The 19,034-nt window shown below is 46.1% G+C and overlaps 2 protein-coding genes across 2 annotated transcripts in view; both read right to left on the bottom strand.

Annotated features, from left to right (window-relative positions):
• LOC144143466 (uncharacterized) overlaps positions 1-10,066 on the bottom strand; it is a 338,543-nt gene extending 328,477 nt beyond the window's left edge. The window contains exon 1 of the mRNA XM_077675212.1: positions 10,031-10,066. Within this exon, the coding sequence (XP_077531338.1) occupies positions 10,031-10,066 (36 nt within the window). The remainder of the gene's footprint in view (positions 1-10,030) is intronic.
• Positions 6,086-17,967, bottom strand: LOC144141346 (uncharacterized). Its single transcript, XM_077672945.1, has 2 exons — positions 16,845-17,967; positions 6,086-6,149 (listed from the first exon to the last, which is right to left on the bottom strand). Exon 1 carries the CDS (start codon positions 17,553-17,555, stop codon positions 17,022-17,024), a length of 534 nt encoding a protein of 177 aa, XP_077529071.1. The 5' UTR covers positions 17,556-17,967; the 3' UTR covers positions 6,086-6,149; positions 16,845-17,021.
• Between the last annotated feature and the right edge of the window lie 1,067 nt (positions 17,968-19,034).

Raw genomic sequence — 19,034 nt, 5'->3', positions numbered from 1 at the left:
GCACCATTTGAACGACAACTCCCAACCAATCATCGCAACAAATACATAGATAACCGCAGCCGCTAACACTATGTCATACAAGATAAAAAATCCAACTCAGAAGAGAAAAGAGCAACATAAGTATCACTGACACAATTAGTACCATGTTTCTGGATATAAAAAGCCTCCAATATTTCACCCGCGTTTGCATCGTGGCTTCTGCCCAAAATCTTAATCTCACATAGCCGTGCGACACAATCCTTACAGTTAGCGCAATGTGCAGGCAAGTGCACACTCCTCCCATTCTTTATTTCCAATTCATGCTCACGTGCTCGGTCATTAATACACCGGCCCGTCTGGCCGATATAGCCCAGACGGGCCTTTCAGAAGGGCCACACCTGCTGGTGTTTTTCGCCCCGGGCAAAAAAAGTTCTGATGCGGTTCAGCTCTTCACACTCCAAGACAGTTAAGCGCGCAATTGCTGGTTTATGCCTAGAGTCTGCACTCACGAGGTCGTGCTTTCACAAAATGCACCAATCCTTCCAAAAACAGGTGGAAAGGTTTATTTTTGCAGGATTTCCGTGCTCGGTCATTACAGCAGTTGCCGAGGCCTTGCTTCAGAAGATAAAAAGGGGCGGAAAGGCCGGATGAGGTGCGCAAGACAGTAAAGCCTGAAGTGGGGCCTTACGTGCACAAGGTTTCCCACCACATGAAGAAGGTGGCAAAGAAACACGGCATTCCTGTTGTCTTTTCCGCTCCCAGGAAGCTCTCTGCCCTGTGCCCTCGCATTTCTGCTGAGCAGAAGCGAGCTTGCGATAAGCAGCATGCTAGGCCTTTTGTGAAATGCTTGATTTGATTGATTGATTGATTGATTGATTGATTGATTGATTGTAGGGTTTAACGCGCCGACGCAACGTAGGCGATGAGGCACGCCGTAGTGGAGGGCTCCGGATTAATTTTAACCACCTGGGGATCTTTAACGTGCGGCGAAATCTCGTACACACGGGCGTTTTTGCTTTTCACCTCCATCAGAAAAGCGGCCGCCGCGGCCGGGAATCGAACCCGCGACCTCGTGCTCAGCAGCGCAACGCCTTAGCCACTGAGCCACCGCGGCGGGTTTTTGTGTAATTCTGCACCGGCGGAGTGTATAAGATTCAGCTGTCCTGCCGGAAGGCCTATATCGGCCAGACGGGCCCGTGTATTAATGATCGAGCACGTGAGCATGAATTGGAAATAAAGAATGGGGGGAGTGCGCACTTGCCCGCACATTGCGCTAACTGTAAGGATTGTGTCGCACGGCTAAGTGAGATTAAGATTTTGGGCAGAAGCCACGATGCAAACGCGCGTGAAATATTGGAGGCTTTTTATATCAAGAAACATGGTACTAATTGTGTCAGTGATACTTATGTTGCTCTTTTCTCTTCTGAGTTGGAATTTTTATCTTGTATGACATAGTGTTAACGGCTGCGGTTATCTACGTATTTGTTGCGATGATTGGTTGGGAGTTGTCTTTTAAATGATGCATGCTGTGCATGATCGAGTCTGTTATTGTATAAAAGCGAAGATTTAGCTTGTGAATAATTCAGTTGAAGTAGATGATTTGGGAGTGTAAGGGCGTCAAGGAACTACCGGAGGTCCTGGCGCCACCACCGGAGCAGTGGGACGCCGTGCTGACCAGCGTGGTCCTGGAGAACCAGCGTGGTCTGGTGAACCGGGCTCTTCGTGCTGCGGCAGGCCATGGCATCCCGGACTAGGGACGCCAACCAAAGGGGGCGATCACCTCAAGACCAACGCAGGAGATCATCCTCCGCTCCTTTACCATTTATGGCAAATAAACGTTTATACTACTACTACTAGCGCCAGTCCTGTCTGTTTTGCCTTACGTGTGTCCTGTTCTTTAGAGCGCTAATCCCAGTTGTTATGATCATGAACCAACTAGCCCAGCAGCAAGTTTTATTCTTTTATTTAGTGAGGTTGTACAAAGTTTAAATGTTCAAAACGACCTTCAAATTTTTTGTCACGTCGATAATTCTATATCTCTTGATCCTGTAAGACATAGTGAAGTAAATTATGGATAGTAGGGCTGAACAATAGTGGCGCCCCTGATATTGACGATGTACAATCAAAACGCATAAGATTCCCTATTTCTTTTCGGACAAAATACATTTCTCACATATTTATTTGACCATAAGCCAAGGATTTTTTTCCTTCAAGAATGCAGACCACTCGAGTGGCGTGCTTTTCAAGAAAGAAGACAAAAATGATACAAGAAAATAAAGACTAGTTTCTATTCTTCCAGCACTCGCAAACGCCCTTCAAAAACATATCAACACGCTTCACTAGATACGTTCAAAAACGCTAAAATAGCATCGAAACGAGGTTTGCTCTTATAGATTAAAAGGAACATGTCAACTTGACCGACAAAAACATGTCATTAGTCTATTTATTTATTTAAGGAACGCATTTAACAAACCATAATTTCCTAGTACGAAGCTAGGGCGTGGTGTGGGAGCCTCTTAAATTAAATATTATCTCAAAGAACGCCAACAAATCGTTACCTTGGGGGGGCTTCTGTCAGACCCTCGTCGAATAAAATCTGGAGTAGCACAGGGCGGCATTCTCGCCGAAATCACAGCTGTCATTTTTTTCCGTCCACTCGGAAGTCCAGTCACTGCACCTTCTCTGCAGCAGTGTCCTCACTGACAACGCAAAATCGTTTCGTTTCAAACCACCTCTGCTCTACTAGAGTGGTATACCGTGACTTCACCGGAAGCGACATTACACCCGCATGTTACATCACTCGTGTTCATGGCATTGGTGCTGGCGTCACTTCTGGTATGGAGTCCCTCGTGTTTTGCATTCCCCACCACTCCAGTAACAGACACTTTTACGTGACGTCGCCTTCAGATGGCCTTCGGCGGCTACGACGTGAGCTTGTCGCGCTTCCTCCGAACTGAGACTTCATTCCGCGGAGACAGTGAGACCTGTAAGTGATATCTACGTTTATTACTGACCTCGGCGCGAAAATGCGGACATTTAAGCGTAGGTTCCTCACCTTGTTTCTGAAGTGTAGTAGCTGCGCCAGCGACAGCTGCACTAAACATCAGCAGAGCACATCAGGACATAGGAAATGGGTCTAAAGAAGTCCCAACGGGAGAACAAGAAACGAAATTCACTCAATTTTAAGTTAAAACCCAGGTATTGCGCCGGGCGTGGATGCGCTAGGCGAGATGGCAAGCGCCTATGCAGCGACCATAGGATGGTTGGGTGCAAAATAAGTGGAATGCCAAAAGAGAAAGAGAAAAACTAGCGAAAGGTAGGAAACCCACTACGGAGTCAGTAAGGGTGCAAAATAAACCTTCAGGACAAATTCGCGCTTGACCCCGTCGACAACGAGGAATTGTAGACAGGCTAAATCGCCACCTAACGACGCCAAAGACAAAGTCAGCAGCAGCTGTTGGGGAAAAAGAGCATGTGGAAAACAAACTAAAAAGCTGACTCAGAAAGCGAACCAACTTATTGCGAAACGCAAGAACATGAAATTGTAAAGTACGGCGGGCCAAGTTGAATTACCGGAGCTGTAGAACTTCTTTAACAGAAGTAAAACGAACGACACCCGTTCGTTGTAGTGAAAAGAAACATTGTAGTGAAGAAGTAACCTCGAGGCCACAAAGAGGAAGCTGGCTATGGGCAGAGACGAGATGTACACACTCAGAGCCGAACAGGGTAACATTACGCACAGTACGGGCGAGATGATAAAAGTGGCGGAATGATTCTACACCAAGACACACGCCAGAGACGAATGGAACAGGGGAAACAACTGAGCCTACCGGATTAGCTTGTGATGTGCCGCCAATAACTAAAGAGGAAGTACAAACGGCTCTCAAGGGCACTAAAAGAGAAAAATCTGCAGGCGAGGATGGCATAACTGTGTACTTCTTAAAAGACGGTGGCGACGTTATGCTGGACAAGCTCGATAAAATATTCTCACAACGCATCAAGACTATAAAGTACCCATACCGTGGAAAAATACCGGCATAGTTCTGATTCACAAGGAGAAGATTGTTAATAAAGGCTTGTTTAGGGGCTAGTTGGCATAGTCTTGAATTCGATATTAACGTGCGCTGTTAATATCGCACGTTAATATCGAATTCAAGAAGATTGTTACCCGAATAAGCGCGACAGCTTACATTTCCAGCAACCCAGAAAGCAGGTTGAGTTTAAAAAAGAATACTCTACATTAGATCACATCCGTGTCCCTAACCAAGGAGTACAGATATCCGCAGTGCATGATAAATCCTTAATAAAGCAATAAGTAATAAATAATAAATGCGCTGGTGGTTTTCTATAATCGTGAACCAGTAACAACTCGCCCAGCTTGCCATCTTGGTATAAATCCTTTTAGATGACACTTGTAGTTTATGAAAAAGCATTTGATTCAACAGCAGTGCTGAAAGCGTTTAAGGGCCATGGAATACAGGAGACCGACTCTTAGACGACATATACTATGGACGTAAGTACGGGATATTGCTTACTTCCCGATCTGAAAAAAGTGCGAGAAGGAGATACCATCTCGCCAAAACTGTACACACAATATGTGGAGGGGGCATTCAGGAAGCTTGTGTGGGAAAACACAGGGTTACGGATAAACGGATACGAATACTTGAGCCATTTGAGATTTGCAGACGACCGCCGTCTTGCTAGGCGAGTCTGCAGAACAGCTTGAGGAACTAAATACAGAGTCTAAAAATAAATATGACCAAAGTAACGTTGGACAACCATACCGAACGCGTCCTGTTCAGCATGTGTAACGAAACTCTGGAACAGGTTGAAGAATATAAGTAACTTGGACATGTGGTCAGTGCTGATCCCAACAACGAGAAGGAAATCTGGCGCAGAAGAGGACTGGGTTGGGGTGCACTCGACAATCACTTGCAAGTAATGAAAAGTAGGCTACCTCTATCTCTAAAAAGACATGACTGAAGGAATCAATGACATCATTATTCAGAAGAACGGGTGCTGTTAAGGCACCCGCCAGGTAAGCAATCAATGCATTCTGCCGGTGACTGCATACTGAGCGGAAACCTGCCACCTTACTCAGCAACTAGAAAGCAAACCAAGATCCGCCCAATGTGCTATGGAACGAATAATGATAGGAGAAACATTTGATGTGAATAATGATGGGAATACTGATAAGGTAAGGCTACGGACAGGAAACGAGTAACCTGGATTAGGGGGCACAGTCGAGTGGAAGATATCATAGTTCAAATTAAGAACAAAAAATTGGTTTGGGTTCGCCTTGTAGTGCGATGAACAGACATGAGGGTAACAGAATTGATACCGAGAGACGCGGGAGCAGGAGACGAGGCTGGCCATTAACTCGATAAAGGGACTAAATATTCGGAGCCGAAATTTGGAGCCAAAGAATGGCTCGCGCAGCGCAGGACAGGAGGGGCTGAAGGTGAGTAGGAAAGGCCTTCGTCCTGCGGTGGACCTAAATAGGCTGTTCTTGTTGTTGGTGATGATAAGAGCACCTTCCTGCCACGGATGGCGGGTCGGCCGCGTTGTTATTCTGTTTACCTTAGTGGGCCACTCTTCCACCACAATCCACCACACTGATCCCCTCGACTGTGAAACTAAGGACGTGCACAAATGTGCAACGACCTGTGACGAGGTCACTATACGTCACAGTCCTGCTACCCTGCCATGGTAATTCCGATTGAGCAGTGAATTGGGACCGCCCCTGTGGTTACCGAAAGGAAAGTGCACGCTGCTGTATCATATCGAAGATTTTGTATCATATCGAAGATACCTAGTGATTTTGGCCTTTTTATTGTAGACCCCAATAACTGACCGACAGAACGAAATGTTAACCTGGAGATGATGCTGCCGGCGGCCAAACGTTATATACGCCTCGAAGAAGGAAATCTCCCATCGAATCCTTGCAGCAAGGGCTGTCTTATTTGTAATGACACCCGAGCGAGGTTCGCCCAGTCCACCCTCTTTTAGAATCAAAAAGCATAGCACTTAGCAACGCTTTAAGAAGGCGTGCGGCAAACGAAGGTTCTGCACGAGGAGAGCAGTTTTCCTCTGAAAGTGATACTAGCCTGTGACCGATGATGCAGCCTGGTAGCTTCTTCTGCCGCCGAATCTGCCTCGGAGATGCGCATCTGAAATAAACGAAATATCGCAAGTCAGCCGTAACCCCTGAAACATCTCCCTACAGTTCATAGGTTAATCAGTAGAGGCACTCAAAATATATCTTTTCGCATTTGCCACACACCAAACCAGCGGTGTTTGAACTTCCTGGAACGGTCACAGGCGAGGAAAGTTAATATCTGGATACCTATTGCTCGTTTATACGCAAGCTTATTGTGCCAACGTCTGAAACATCATCAGTAAAGATGCACAGGGCCAACCACGGGATGAACGACAATCTCATCACGCAGACGCTGTTTTTAGTTCCGTGAAGAACGTAATGCCTTTCTGAACTAAACCCATAATTGCGTGCGCGATAGTACGAGCGTGCAGTCATGGAAAATGAAATGGAAATGCGGGAAATTGAAAAAAAAGTACTGTTAGTTAACGCCCAATGATGGCGCGCTAATAAGTGCAGAGCACTTTAGAGTCGTCGTAGCTCGCTGTAAAGGTCGATGTCAAGTGACTGCCGGAATCAGGCGGCGCAGCTAGATAACGGACCCGGCGTACCCGTCGCAGGAAGTCCCGCAGAGGCTTCCAAAAACAAGAGGTTTAAAGAGTCGTGACAGGTCGAAACTCGTGAACCGCTGGCGCTTGCCATGTATCCCCGTTGTATAGCGTAAATAAAACCGCAGGCACATTGGAAGCAAAATTTATCTAATTAATCCTCAGCGCCCGCGTTTGATTGATTGGAGGGTTTAACGCGCCGACGCTACGCAGGCGATGAGGCGCGCCGTAGTGGGGGGCTCCGGATTAATTTTGACCACCTGGGGATCTTTAACGTGCGCCGAAATCTCGTGCACACGGGCGGTTTTGCTTTTCGCATCCATCAGAAAAGCTGCCTCCGCGGCTCCGAATCGAACCCGTGTCCTCGTGCTCTGCACCACGACGCCTTAGCCATTGAGCCACCGCGGCGGGTCTGCGTTCATTTGGGTTGGTTTTGACGATAGTAAGCAAAAAAAAAAGAAAAGTGGGAGTAGAACACCGGCACGTGCGGGAGGAAAATGCAGGGGGCGGCGAGCACTGAAGAGGCGGGAAATTTGAATTTCATTGGGTGGTAGCAGTGAGCGAATAATGGCGCTACAGCCCACAATGATGAATGACTGCTCTGCACATCTGGCAGCTTTCACGTTGAGTGGATTTTGACTTGCTTGGAAAGAAATCACACTATTTGTGCGTTCTTATTCATATTTTCGTGTTCGCGTTTAATTTCTCCAAGACTGTACATGAAAATAAACTTTGTGAAAGAAGTCGCGAAAAAAAGACAGCGACGCAGAATAGAAGCTGCACGGGACAACGCGCGTCACCCTCTGTATCTTCCATGCTGCGTCGCCGTCCCCTTTCGCGCCCAGAATGTGGCTGCCGTGGCAGCCACAGGCCACAGCCGTAGCTGCAGTGGAGCCAAATAATATTTGGTCCAAATGACATTCGGACGCTAGTGTAGCAGGGGTATTAGACGCAAGTAACTCCTCCCTTCTTAGTAGTAGTAGCAGTAGCAGTAGCAGTAGCAGTAGCAGTAGTGGTAGTAGTGGTAGTAGCAGTAGCAGTAGTGGTAGTAGTAGTAGTAGTAGTAGTAGTAGTAGTAGTAGTAGTAGCAGTAGTAGTAGTAGTAGTGGTAGGGGTAGTAGTAGTAGTAGTAGTAGTAGTAGCAGTGGTAGGGGTAGTAGTAGTGGTAGTAGTAGTAGTAGTGGTAGGGGTAGTAGTAGTGATAGTAGTAGTAGTAGTCGTAGTAGTAGTAGCAGTAGCAGTAGTAGTAATAGTAGTAGTGGTAGGGGTAGTAGTAGTGGTAGTAGTAGTAGTAGTCGTAGTAGTAGTAGTAGTAGTAGTAGTAGCAGTAGCAGTAGTAGTAGTAGTAGTAGTAGTGGTAGTAGTAGTAGTAGTAGTAGTAGTAGTAGTAGTAGTAGTGGTAGTAGTAGTAGTAGTAGTAGTAGTAGTAGCAGTAGCAGTAGTAGTAGTGGTAGGGGTAGTAGTAGTGGTAGTCGTAGTAGTAGTAGTAGTAGTAGTAGTAGTAGCAGTAGTAGTAGTAGTAGTGGTAGGGGTAGTAGTAGTAGTAGTAGTAGTAGTAGCAGTAGTAGTAGTAGTAGTAGTAGTAGTAGTGGTAGTAGTAGTAGTAGTAGTAGTAGTAGTGGTGGTAGTAGTAGTAGTAGTAGTAGTAGTAGTAGTAGTAGTAGTAGTAGCAGTAGGAGTAGTAGTAGTAGTGGTAGGGGTAGTAGTAGTGGTAGTCGTAGTAGTAGTAGTAGTAGTAGCAGTAGTAGTAGTAGTAGTAGTAGTAGTGGTAGGGGTAGTAGTAGTAGTAGTAGTAGTAGTAGCAGCAGCAGTAGTAGTAGTAGTGGTAGGGGTAGTAGTAGTGGTACTAGTAGTAGTCGTAGTAGTAGTAGCAGTAGCAGTAGTAGTAGTAGTAGTAGTAGTGGTAGGGGTAGTAGTAGTGGTAGTAGTAGTCGTAGTAGTAGTAGTAGTAGCAGTAGCAGTAGTAGTAGTAGTAGTAGTGGTAGTAGTAGTAGTAGTAGTAGTAGTAGTAGTAGTAGCAGTAGTAGTAGTAGTAGTAGTAGTAGTAGTAGTAGTAGTAGTAGTAGTAGTAGTGGTAGTGGTAGTAGTAGTAGTAGTAGTAGTAGTGGTGGTAGTAGTAGTAGTAGTAGTAGTAGCAGTAGCAGTAGTAGTAGTAGTAGTAGTAGTGGTAGGGGTAGTAGTAGTAGTAGTAGTAGTAGTAGTAGTAGTTGTAGTAGTAGTAGTAGTAGCAGTAGCAGTAGTAGTAGTAGTAGTAGTAGTGGTAGGGGTAGTAGTAGTGGTAGTTGTAGTAGTAGTAGCAGTAGCAGTAGTAGTAGTAGTAGTAGTAGTGGTAGGGGTAGTAGTAGTGGTAGTCGTAGTAGTAGTAGTAGTAGTAGCAGTAGTAGTAGTAGTAGTAGTGGTAGGGGTAGTAGTAGTAGTAGTAGTAGTAGTAGCAGTAGTAGTAGTAGTAGTAGTGGTAGGGGTAGTAGTAGTGGTAGTAGTAGTAGTAGTCGTAGTAGTAGTGTAGTAGTAGTAGTAGTAGTAGTAGTAGTAGTAACAGTAGTAGTGGTGTAGTAGTAGTAGTGGTAGTAGTAGTAGTAGTAGTAGTAGTGGTGGTGTAGTGCACTTCCTTCATCATCCTCACCAGCCTATCTACGCCCACTGCAGGGCAAAGCCCTCTCCCATTATTCGCCAATTACCCCGGCACTGTGCTAGCTGCGACTGATTTATCCCCGCAAACTTCTTGCTCTCATCTGCCCATATAACTTTCTGCCGCCCCCTGCAACGCTTGCCTTCTCTAGGGATCCACTCTGTTACCCTCAATGACCAACGGTTATCTTAGTCACGTACAGAGATATCACTATACATTATAGGCTTTCCTAACAGATATATCCGCCACGCCATAAATCCCTCACAACAGAGAAAGAAACGTCCCTTAGGCAGAAAAGACAACTTTCACGTTTGAACGTAGGGCCACTCTTTAAAGCAAAGCTTTCTACCTCTACCCCCAAGGGTTCTGTTGCGACCCTTGGTGTCAATAGGAAACTCCCGCGAATAAGTAAAAGAAGTTACCGGCACCACCAGGAATCGAACCTTGAACAAATGGAGAAACGGAGCGAAAGTCCGTTGTCTTACCGATTGAGCTACGAGCCCACATTTTTTTTCTTTATTACCTTTTTTTGCTACAAATCAACATGCGTCAACGCCGGATTAAAAACCGCCGCCCATACTTTGGTTGGCTGAAAGATTTAAAATAAACATAAAATGTTGACAGCTCTTCCAATACACATAAGCATTCCAGCTCAGGTTCCAGCAAACGATACACTTCAAGTAGACTGGTTACACTTTGTGAGAAATACTTGCTCACCGTCATAGCATTCACATCACAGTGGCGCACGGCCATACGGGAGCGCCGAATTGCGTGCAACCCTAGGATCATTATCATGTCGTACGGCACTTCATCCGTTTCGAGTGCCAAGAAACGTATCCCATGCGGCGTTACAGGAAGATATTTCTTTATCGTTCTCTGTAGAACATCCCAGAAAAAGATGGCGTCCCAGCACTCTATGAAAACGTGTTCAATGCTTTCGGGTTTTTTGCACAAAGTGCACGTTGAGGACCAGCCAAGGAAAAGCCTTTTTTCCTCCATCCATGTGCCAACGGAAAGTGTGCCGGTGTGCAGCTTAAAGAAAAATGTTTTTACCGCGGCGGGGACTACCATATTTTTAACCCGCAACAAAACATCTTGGCCACCGCCTGCCCCCATACAATGAACGATACAGAGGTACTGGAAAGAGCATTTCGTTCAAGTTTTTTGTTAATGTTTTCCTCGATACATTCGCCAAATACTCCATGGTAAATCTAACGGACAGAAATTTAAAAGATTGCACCACTTATTTCCAGTAGCCCTTAATGACATATGTTTCATTGCTTGTTGACACAATAAAGCCTGGAATTACGTTTGATAGTGCAGTTTGTACGTAAATCCTCAACAATGGATGTTTTACGCCCCGCAATAGCAAAAAACGGTTCAAGATCTACTTTACGAAAACATGGGCCAATCCAACACCGCCTTGCCTCAGAGTTACTCAATAACTTGCCTTACAGGCCGAAAAAGATTACTTCTGGTCATGTGTGCGTTGAATTCAATTCAATTCAATTCATTTATTCAGCATTCTTAACAAAGAACAACACGAATGCTAGGGCAAGGACAAAAAGTCACGTAGAAACCCACGTAGAACCCCAAATAAACACAGCAAAAACACGATGTATCTTTTGCACTTGCGTTCGGGAACAGTGTATCTCACTTGCAGCACATACCACTGTTTCGCGAGAAGAAAAAGATTACACAATGTGGCGCGCGCAAATACAGATAGCGCGTGCCCTCCCCACTTTGCCACTTTGTCGCGCACTTTTTCTGTTTCCGCTTCCCAGTACTCATTGCTACTCGCATCCCATACAAAAATATTGTATGGTCGGCTATAGAAAATCCTTTTTATGGTCGTCTTTAGCTATTTGGCCCAATAATCTTTAGACTTTTCTATGGCTGTCTTTAGCGATTCGTATCGCCATTCCTATGGATGTCTTTAGCTTCTTCTATAACCGGTTCTATTGCTGTCTTTAGCTATTCGTATCGACATTCCTATGGGTGTCTTTAGATATTCGTATCGACATTCCTATACATTCCTATGGGTGTCTTTAGCTATTCGTATTGAAATCCGTATGGGTGTCTTTAGCTTCTTCTATAGCCGGTTCTATGGCTGTCTTTAGCTCTTCTTTCGATATCGCTATGGCTATAGAAGAATCTAAAGACACCCATAGGAATGTCAATAGGAATGGCTAAAGACAGCCATAGAAATGTCTAAAGATAATTGGGCCAAATAGCTAAACACAACCATAAGAAGGTTTTTCAATAGCCGACCATACAATATTTTTGCATGAGCTGCAGCCAGAAGAGAATCACCACTACTTGAAACACAGCGACAGCAGCAGCCGCTGAGAAATTATTAACACGCTGTCATGCCGGCATAGAGCCTTGCAGATCTCTAGAACTTGTCCTGTGGCACTTAGGTGCATTCTGTAATATATGCTCCGTGAACACTTCAGCAATATAGGGGGAGTGCGAGGTTGCGATTGCAAACACTTCGCCAGTTTTCATTCACAAAAGGCTTAAACACAGGCATTCAAGGAAAGCAAAATCAAGGGGTTTATTCATTCCATTCATCACATAAATGGCTACTATCTACGCTACTTCACCACCAGTAAACAGTTGTTCACATACGCCGATCGAAACACAGCACACGCATTCCAACACTCTGGCTCACGCTTAAGTGACTCGCTCGACAGCCACACTACGCGGCACATTCCCCGCGAGCGTCCGCCGAGACACAAATACCTACAGGTGCTGGGTAGTCCACAGAAAAGAAAGCACTCAGAAGTCGTCCATTACACTCAGTACTCAACGCACACAGCTGCAAGTTCGGTGGCTAAAATGGAAATGCACTCTCAATAAAACAATGAAGATGGTCGCACAGAATGCATTGATAAAAAAAAACGTTTTTCCAAGTTCACTCAATTAGTTCCTTGTAAGTTTTCTCAGTTCGCGAAAAAATTATTTTCGTCACATCACCGCGGCCAAATCTTCACTTCTGTCTACGTTGCAGTGCCCATGTGGTGCAGGGTAGTTTAGAAAAGTATTCGTGAACACCAAAAAAAGTCCTGCATTTCTCGCACTATAGAGTCTCTTCTGTTCGTAAGATCACTCACCCTAGAGTTTTGCGTACGATGAAATTCCTGTCACAGTATCGCAGGTATCCATTTTCGCATGACTTGAAGTTGATGTTGAATTAATCGTAACACTGTCACCGTAAACACCGAAATTCACGACACCAAAAAGCGACACATTTGCTTGGCGTCACACCATCTACACGAGCACATTGCCGTCGAGTCGAAATTCCCAGCACCAGGCAACGCGTGCCATGCCCGCGCACATGAGCAAGGAGACGAAATGTGGCTGACTGAGTACATCCAGGTATAAGCGGGTCCATCGCCATAGCAAATAGTGCGGAGATACATGCCCATCTTTCGATCTTTTTCTAACTTGTTCGCTGGTAATTATTTTTTTTGTAAATACAAGATCGCTTAACGTTTTGTTTTCTTCATCTGAAAAAAGTTGTATCTGTTCTCAGTACTCAGGGAACACTGTCTGTCACTAGCATTGCTGCACGCAGGAATACTAACACAGCGCGGGCCGCACGGCCGTGTCCTTCGGTACCCATCGCCAAAACCAGTATGCCAAACAAACAACAGAAAATAAAACAGGAAGCAGGGGTGTCCCCTCTACCCTTTCATCTCTTCCCAGAATTTCTTCACCGCGCCTCCTTCGGTCCGGCGTGGGTCGCTCTCCCCCTTTCTCAATGACTAATCTGAAAGTGGGGTCCGCGGGAGAAAGAATGCGGTTGTTCGCAGCTTCCACCATATTTCTGAGAGAGCGTACCGTGGGCCGCGAAAGTTACTTCCAATCTGCTTCGACGCTGTGAGGGCCGTTTTCAGAGAAGCCCGCTTTTTCACTTGACCGCGGCAGCGAAGGGCCACAGAGGAATAATTCTACGAAATTATACGTCTTTCGGTCAACGTCCATTTGAAAGCTTTGCGGACGCGCAGTATCCAAAGTTGTAACCTGAATTTGAGCGTTAATTAGTAGCTTCTGTTCATTGTACTTTTCCCGTATTGTTGGTATAATAAGTACCTAACCTTATTGAACAAATACGCTCATATAACCGGCCGATCAACCTCATCATCGTTATCCAATCTGTGTTGTAGATGTAGCTAGGTAAATCATGAGTATATGAATTTTGCGTCGTAAGTCATATTGAAACCAGCAGAATAGGATTTAATGGTTGCTCGAATTATACCTTTATAGCTAACACTTTTCGATTAGCGGCTGGAAACTTGAAGCCTTATGTTACTATGTAGTTAGCTAAAGAAGCCTTTAAGGATGCAGGCTTGTAAGTTCTGCGCCAAACGCTTTCTTAATGCGGGCAAAATGTTGCCTAATTATCACACATCTAAAGGTTTACAGTATATATATGTACTGTACCCAGCCTCAGAAGCTCTTATGGCTGCCTCACTTTAGCTTTAAAACAAATGCTCTCCAATAGCTGGCAGAAGACATCCGTATGGTTCCAAGTTTCTAGACTTATAGCTAAAGAACGGCCCATAGCCAGCCAAATGAGCTTTTATGGCTTTCTCTCTATAGCTTTAGGACGAACTCTTTTCAATAGCTGGCAAAAGACAGCTCAATGGTTTGAAGTCTGTAGACTTAGAGCGAAACAACGGCCTATAGCCATCCGAATGAGCTTTTATGGCTTTCTCTCTATAGCTTTAGGACGAACTCTTTTCAATAGCTGGCAAAAGACAGCTGAATGGTTTTGAGTCTGTAGACTTCAAGCTAAAAAATGGTCTATAGCCAGCCAAAACAGCTTTGCCGTGGCTGGTCTATAGAACTAAAGCCATACATATTTCTTTAGCTGGCTACAGTTACCTGAATAGCTGTGACTCTATAGACTAAACACACTAGGATGTTCTATAATCGTCTAAAGAGAATTGTATGGTTAGCAGTCTTTAGTGCAGGATCTATAAAAACTTCAATAGCTGGCTATAGCCTAATTTATGCCTTTTTATGGGTGACCATAGAGACCCATAGGCGGCCATAGCTCACCATACATTTTTCAATAGACGCCCATAAGGCATTTTTGTATGGGATAGCTGTCCAACGGTACTCCTAGATACCGCGTCGGCATCACTGCCCACCTGACATTTGCAAAAACCCGCGGCGTTGTTTCCCACCCACCATGCCAACAACCGTCACATTGTGTCCAGTTCACTGCACTTGCTGTTACATTACAAAACTGTTTAGTTACATTGATCCCTTCTGTGATACTTTGCTTATATTCACAAAAAAGCGCCACATCTTCTGCACACTTTAACAACTTCACTTCGCTTGAGTGAAGATGAAACCCAGTTATTTCAGCATCCTTGATAACTTTCAAACAGTAAGGCTCCAAGAAAATACAAAAAAGTAGGGGTGAAGCCGGACACCCTTGTCGGACAGAAGACAGCACTGGAATACTTTCTGTCACCTCCTTATTAATTACAAACTGCGTGAAGCATTCACGATAGGCCATGCGCACTCCTTCTATGACCACACTACCAACATTTATGTTCCAAAATAGTCGAATATATCATGGCACACTCTGTCGAACGCTTTCTCATAGTCGATTTGGAGCATAGCAACTTTGCGACCATACAGATCGCAACTTTCCAGTACTGTGCCGGCTACATGAATATTTGTAGTTATGCTCCTACCCTTGATTCCACACGTCTGGTGTGGTCCAACAACACTTGTAATAACCCTTTGTAATCTTTGTGCTATGACTTTCATGAGTATCTTGTAGTCAATGTTAGCTAACGTTATTGGACGATAGCCAGTGACCGACTGCCTTTTACAGCAATCGTCAGCTTTCGGTATTAGCACAGTCTGCGTACGTGAGAACGATGGAGGCAAAACACCAGTGTCGTACGCCTCGGCAAATACATGAAAAAGGAAAATTACTACGCTGTCAGTAAAATGCCTTTAAAATTCTGCGCTCAGTCCATCAGGGCCTGGCGTTTTACTCTTTTTTGAATCTGAAATTGCCTCTTCGATTTCTCTTAATGCCACGGCTCTTCTAATTCTTCTCAAACATCATCCTCTAAACGAGGCATTAGTGAAAGGAAATCGTCTTTAAAATCCTGAATTCTCGGGGACGCGGGCCTGAAAAGCTCGGTATAATGCTCAACGAATGCCCGCTTTATTACCTCCCGCTCATAGGTCAGCTCTCCTCGCCACACAATTCCTTCAATTGCATTACCTTTTGCGTATTTCTTTTCGTCACTTAAGTAGGCGTTTCTTTTCGTCACTTAAGTAGGCGTTTCTTTTCGTCACTTTAGTAGGAGTTTCCCCAGCCAGAAACCTTTCTCCTATCGCGCTCACCGTTGCTCCTTGAAATCGCTCTTTATCTAGAGCTTTGAGCTTGCTTTTTATCAGTGCTATGTTTTCAATAAACACGCCCGGCCTTTCACATTCAAGGATTAGTAGATGCCTCAGATTATTTCGAAGCTCAGATTCCTCTTCTCTTTCTAAACGAGTCAAAACTGTCCCCCTCTCTATCGCACACATTTTGCTATCTTGCTTAAACAACTCCCATCTTCTCCACCAGATTTCTTTTTCCAGCCTTGTGTTCCTGTCAAAACTTTTTCACCGCCTCGGTAAACTTCTCATCTTTTAATATTTTCGCATTCAACTTCCATAAATTCCAGTCAAACTTGTTATAACCTTATCTCCTCCCTCCCAACAAAGACGAGACCAGACAATGGTCGCTGAAAGCAACATAACCAACCGCGTAGTTTTTACACGACGGCGCTACTCCATGGGAAACGTAAATTCTGTTTAGCCGGGCGTGGCTGCCTCCCTGGAAACGCGTGTACCGCAGGGCGTCTGTCTTTCCTGCGCAGTGAGCCACATCTGTTAAATCATGCTCATCCAGTATGTTCTGAAGTAGTTGCGTCCTCGGGTCCCTGTTCCGCGTTAAGCCTGCTTTGTCTTCTCGCGCGCAGACGCAGTTAAAATCGCCGAGCAGAACAACGTTGTACTTGTTCTGCAATTTGCTCGCTATCGTTTCAAAAAACACTTTTCTTTCATTCACCTTATTCGGGGCGTACATGCATATAACAAAAAACTGGATCCCACAATAAGACATTTCACACGTCACTTGACGACCAGATTCACAAGAATAAATTTTCCCTATTCCAATTCCTACTGCATTCTTAACAAACAAACAAACAGCCAGCAAACGTCCCAAGCGCATGGCTAACACAGACACTATACCGGTTTGCGAAAGGACGCACCATCAAATGGGTTCGCTCTTCACTCGCAATTTTTGTCTCCTGTACAGCCAGGATGTCTATTTCTTTTTCAATTAGTAACCTACTAATCTGGTATTGCTTGCGCCTTTCCGCAAGGCCTCGTACGTTCAAAGTTGCAATACTCAATGGTTTTTTTGAGGACTATCATTTAAAATTGTATGTGAAGAGCAAAACGAGAGAAGAAGAAACACAAAAGTTGCCTTTCGACATCTCACTCAGGTCGTTTTCCTGCTGCTGGTCTCGCCTCCGTCTTCGCATACAAATCCAAGCGGTTCCCTCTGCCACCTCTCCCGCCAACTGCCTCTGTTCGCCGCTGTCCGACCACCTACACCACACACATCCCTGCTGGCGTCGTGCACGCCCACTCCCCGTCCACCTTTCGTCGTGCTGAACTAAGTGGGTGACGCCTTGCCTTTGTGTCGTTCCGGTGTCACACTCGGCCTCGTTTTGGTCGAAGGCCGCCGGACTTGTGTGGTCGCCTTCAGTGGTGGCTCCTCGGAACTCGCAGAACCTGAGCTCTGCGTGTTGTCCCTGGTGAGCTCCCAAGACCGCTTGCTCGTAGCCGCACCCGAACCTGTCGCCCCCTCATCTTCCATGCCCTCGCTCTCCACTGTCTCGTCCCTTGACTGCTCGTCGTCCTTCATTTCCGCCTCCTTCAACGCATTTGTTGTTTCGTCCATCTTCTCCTTGGGAAGCACTATCTCAGCATGACTGCCGTCTTCCGCCGGGGAAGTACTTGGCTCGGGGGGCGTTACCTCCTCCTCCTGATCGTTGTCCCCACCCCTTGCGGCATCCTCAGCCTCGTCTTCGTCCATGACGAACGACGCCGTCGCCGTGTCCTGCGGTGAGCCGGCTACATTAGCGTAGGAAGGCACACACTGACTCTCGTCGTGGCCGAAGCGACGACATAGAGCGCAGCGTGGCATTCTACACTCTCGCCTGATGTGTCCGCTCCGATGACAACGCAGGCAGAGGGGCGCTCGCCCGGGCACGACGACCAGGGCTTGCTCTCCGGCGACCCGTACTTGGTGCGGGATGTCATCGACGGTGACTGCCGCTCTCAACCTGAGGGTGACCAGGCGTGTTGTCGACAACTGAGCGTTGCATCCTTGCACACGCCACCGGTCCCTAGCCACGTCAGTTACCTTTCCGTAAGGCCCTAGGGCGGCCGAACTTCATCGTCGGGGACGTGGTGGAGCACCCAGTAGACCTTTAAGTGCACCTCCTGGTTCCTCGGGTCGATGACGATAGATAGATAGAAGTAACTTTATTTAGTCGCCTGCAGAGCGACACCAGTCACCGACGGTCCTTCACTAGTAGTTCTCCGGCGGCCACCAACTTTTTCGCACCTTCCGCATCCTTGAACGTAACCCCCACACATGGTTCATCTGATATGCCCCCAACGAGATAACCTCGGGGAGCAAAGCCAAACGAACCAACGTATCGCGGAAATCTTCAACCTTGTACGGTCTTCCTTTGACGTCTGCGTGCAAAAAAATTGTGTTGAGGGCAGATGGTCCAGATGGTAGATCAGGCAGCATAACTTGATAAGCCTGGGTATCGTTTGAAGAAACAGCAGACCTGTTACCGCGGGCTGAAGGGCCCGCCAAAACCGCTCCTGCGGAGCCTGACATTCTGCGACCGCTCCGCTCGGAAGCCGGAAGTAGAACAGCTACGAGCCCACGTGCAGACGGTGGGAAACAGACGAGGCACTCACCAACCACATTTGTGGGTTTACCCCCTACTGAATGCCACGGGATAGCGTCACGCAACCTCTCGCGCCGCTGTGCGCTCCCCCCATGGCACGTGTAGCGGCGGTGTGAGTGCCTTGCGCATGCGCTAGGAGCTATATAAACATTAAAGGAAGCTCACACAAACCCATGGCATCCCACTCCTCACCCGTCTCTGCCACCGAACTTGTCGCCTCCCTCGGTGGCGGCAAAGACAGAGGAGAAGTGAGATCATCTAACACCTGGTTTGAGCTTCATTTAATTTTATATAAAAAAAAGTTTCCACTCATGTGCTACACTGATAGAACTATAATCCAACCACCATTCATGAATCATGCAGTGATTTAACCGTCGAAAAGAATATCTCTTTGAAGTAATGAAGGGTGTGGTTAAGTGCATTTCACTTGTCTCTGGCTTGATCTTTGTAGAGCCACGTGTGTGAATTCAAGTTAAGTCGCAATGGTAATGGTTGTGGGTGTCGCTTACAGTTTCGCTTTCCAACAACCTTTGCAGGGTGGATTGGCGCGCATTTTTTTCAAGTTGTGGTATAGTTGGTGCGTATAGGGGATAACCGCAACCTCCTGCCTGCTCCTCATAGACTATGCGCTTGGCTGAGCATTCGCACGCAGTCTTCCAAGTACTCTGTTTGCAACGGAGGCGACAGATGAAGGGTAG

This window comes from Haemaphysalis longicornis, unplaced genomic scaffold (assembly GCF_048455015.1).
Source record: "Haemaphysalis longicornis isolate Haplotype H1 unplaced genomic scaffold, Haemaphysalis longicornis Haplotype H1 scaffold_6, whole genome shotgun sequence".
Lineage (NCBI taxonomy): Eukaryota > Metazoa > Arthropoda > Arachnida > Ixodida > Ixodidae > Haemaphysalis > Haemaphysalis longicornis.
The sequence above is the reverse complement of the archived record's forward strand: the minus strand, read 5'-3'. Positions and strand labels throughout refer to the sequence as shown.

Coding starts and splice junctions, on each gene's coding strand:
- LOC144141346 (XM_077672945.1), bottom strand. CDS start 17,555: ATGCCACGCTGCGCTCTATGTCGTCGCTTCGGCCACGACGAGAGTCAG.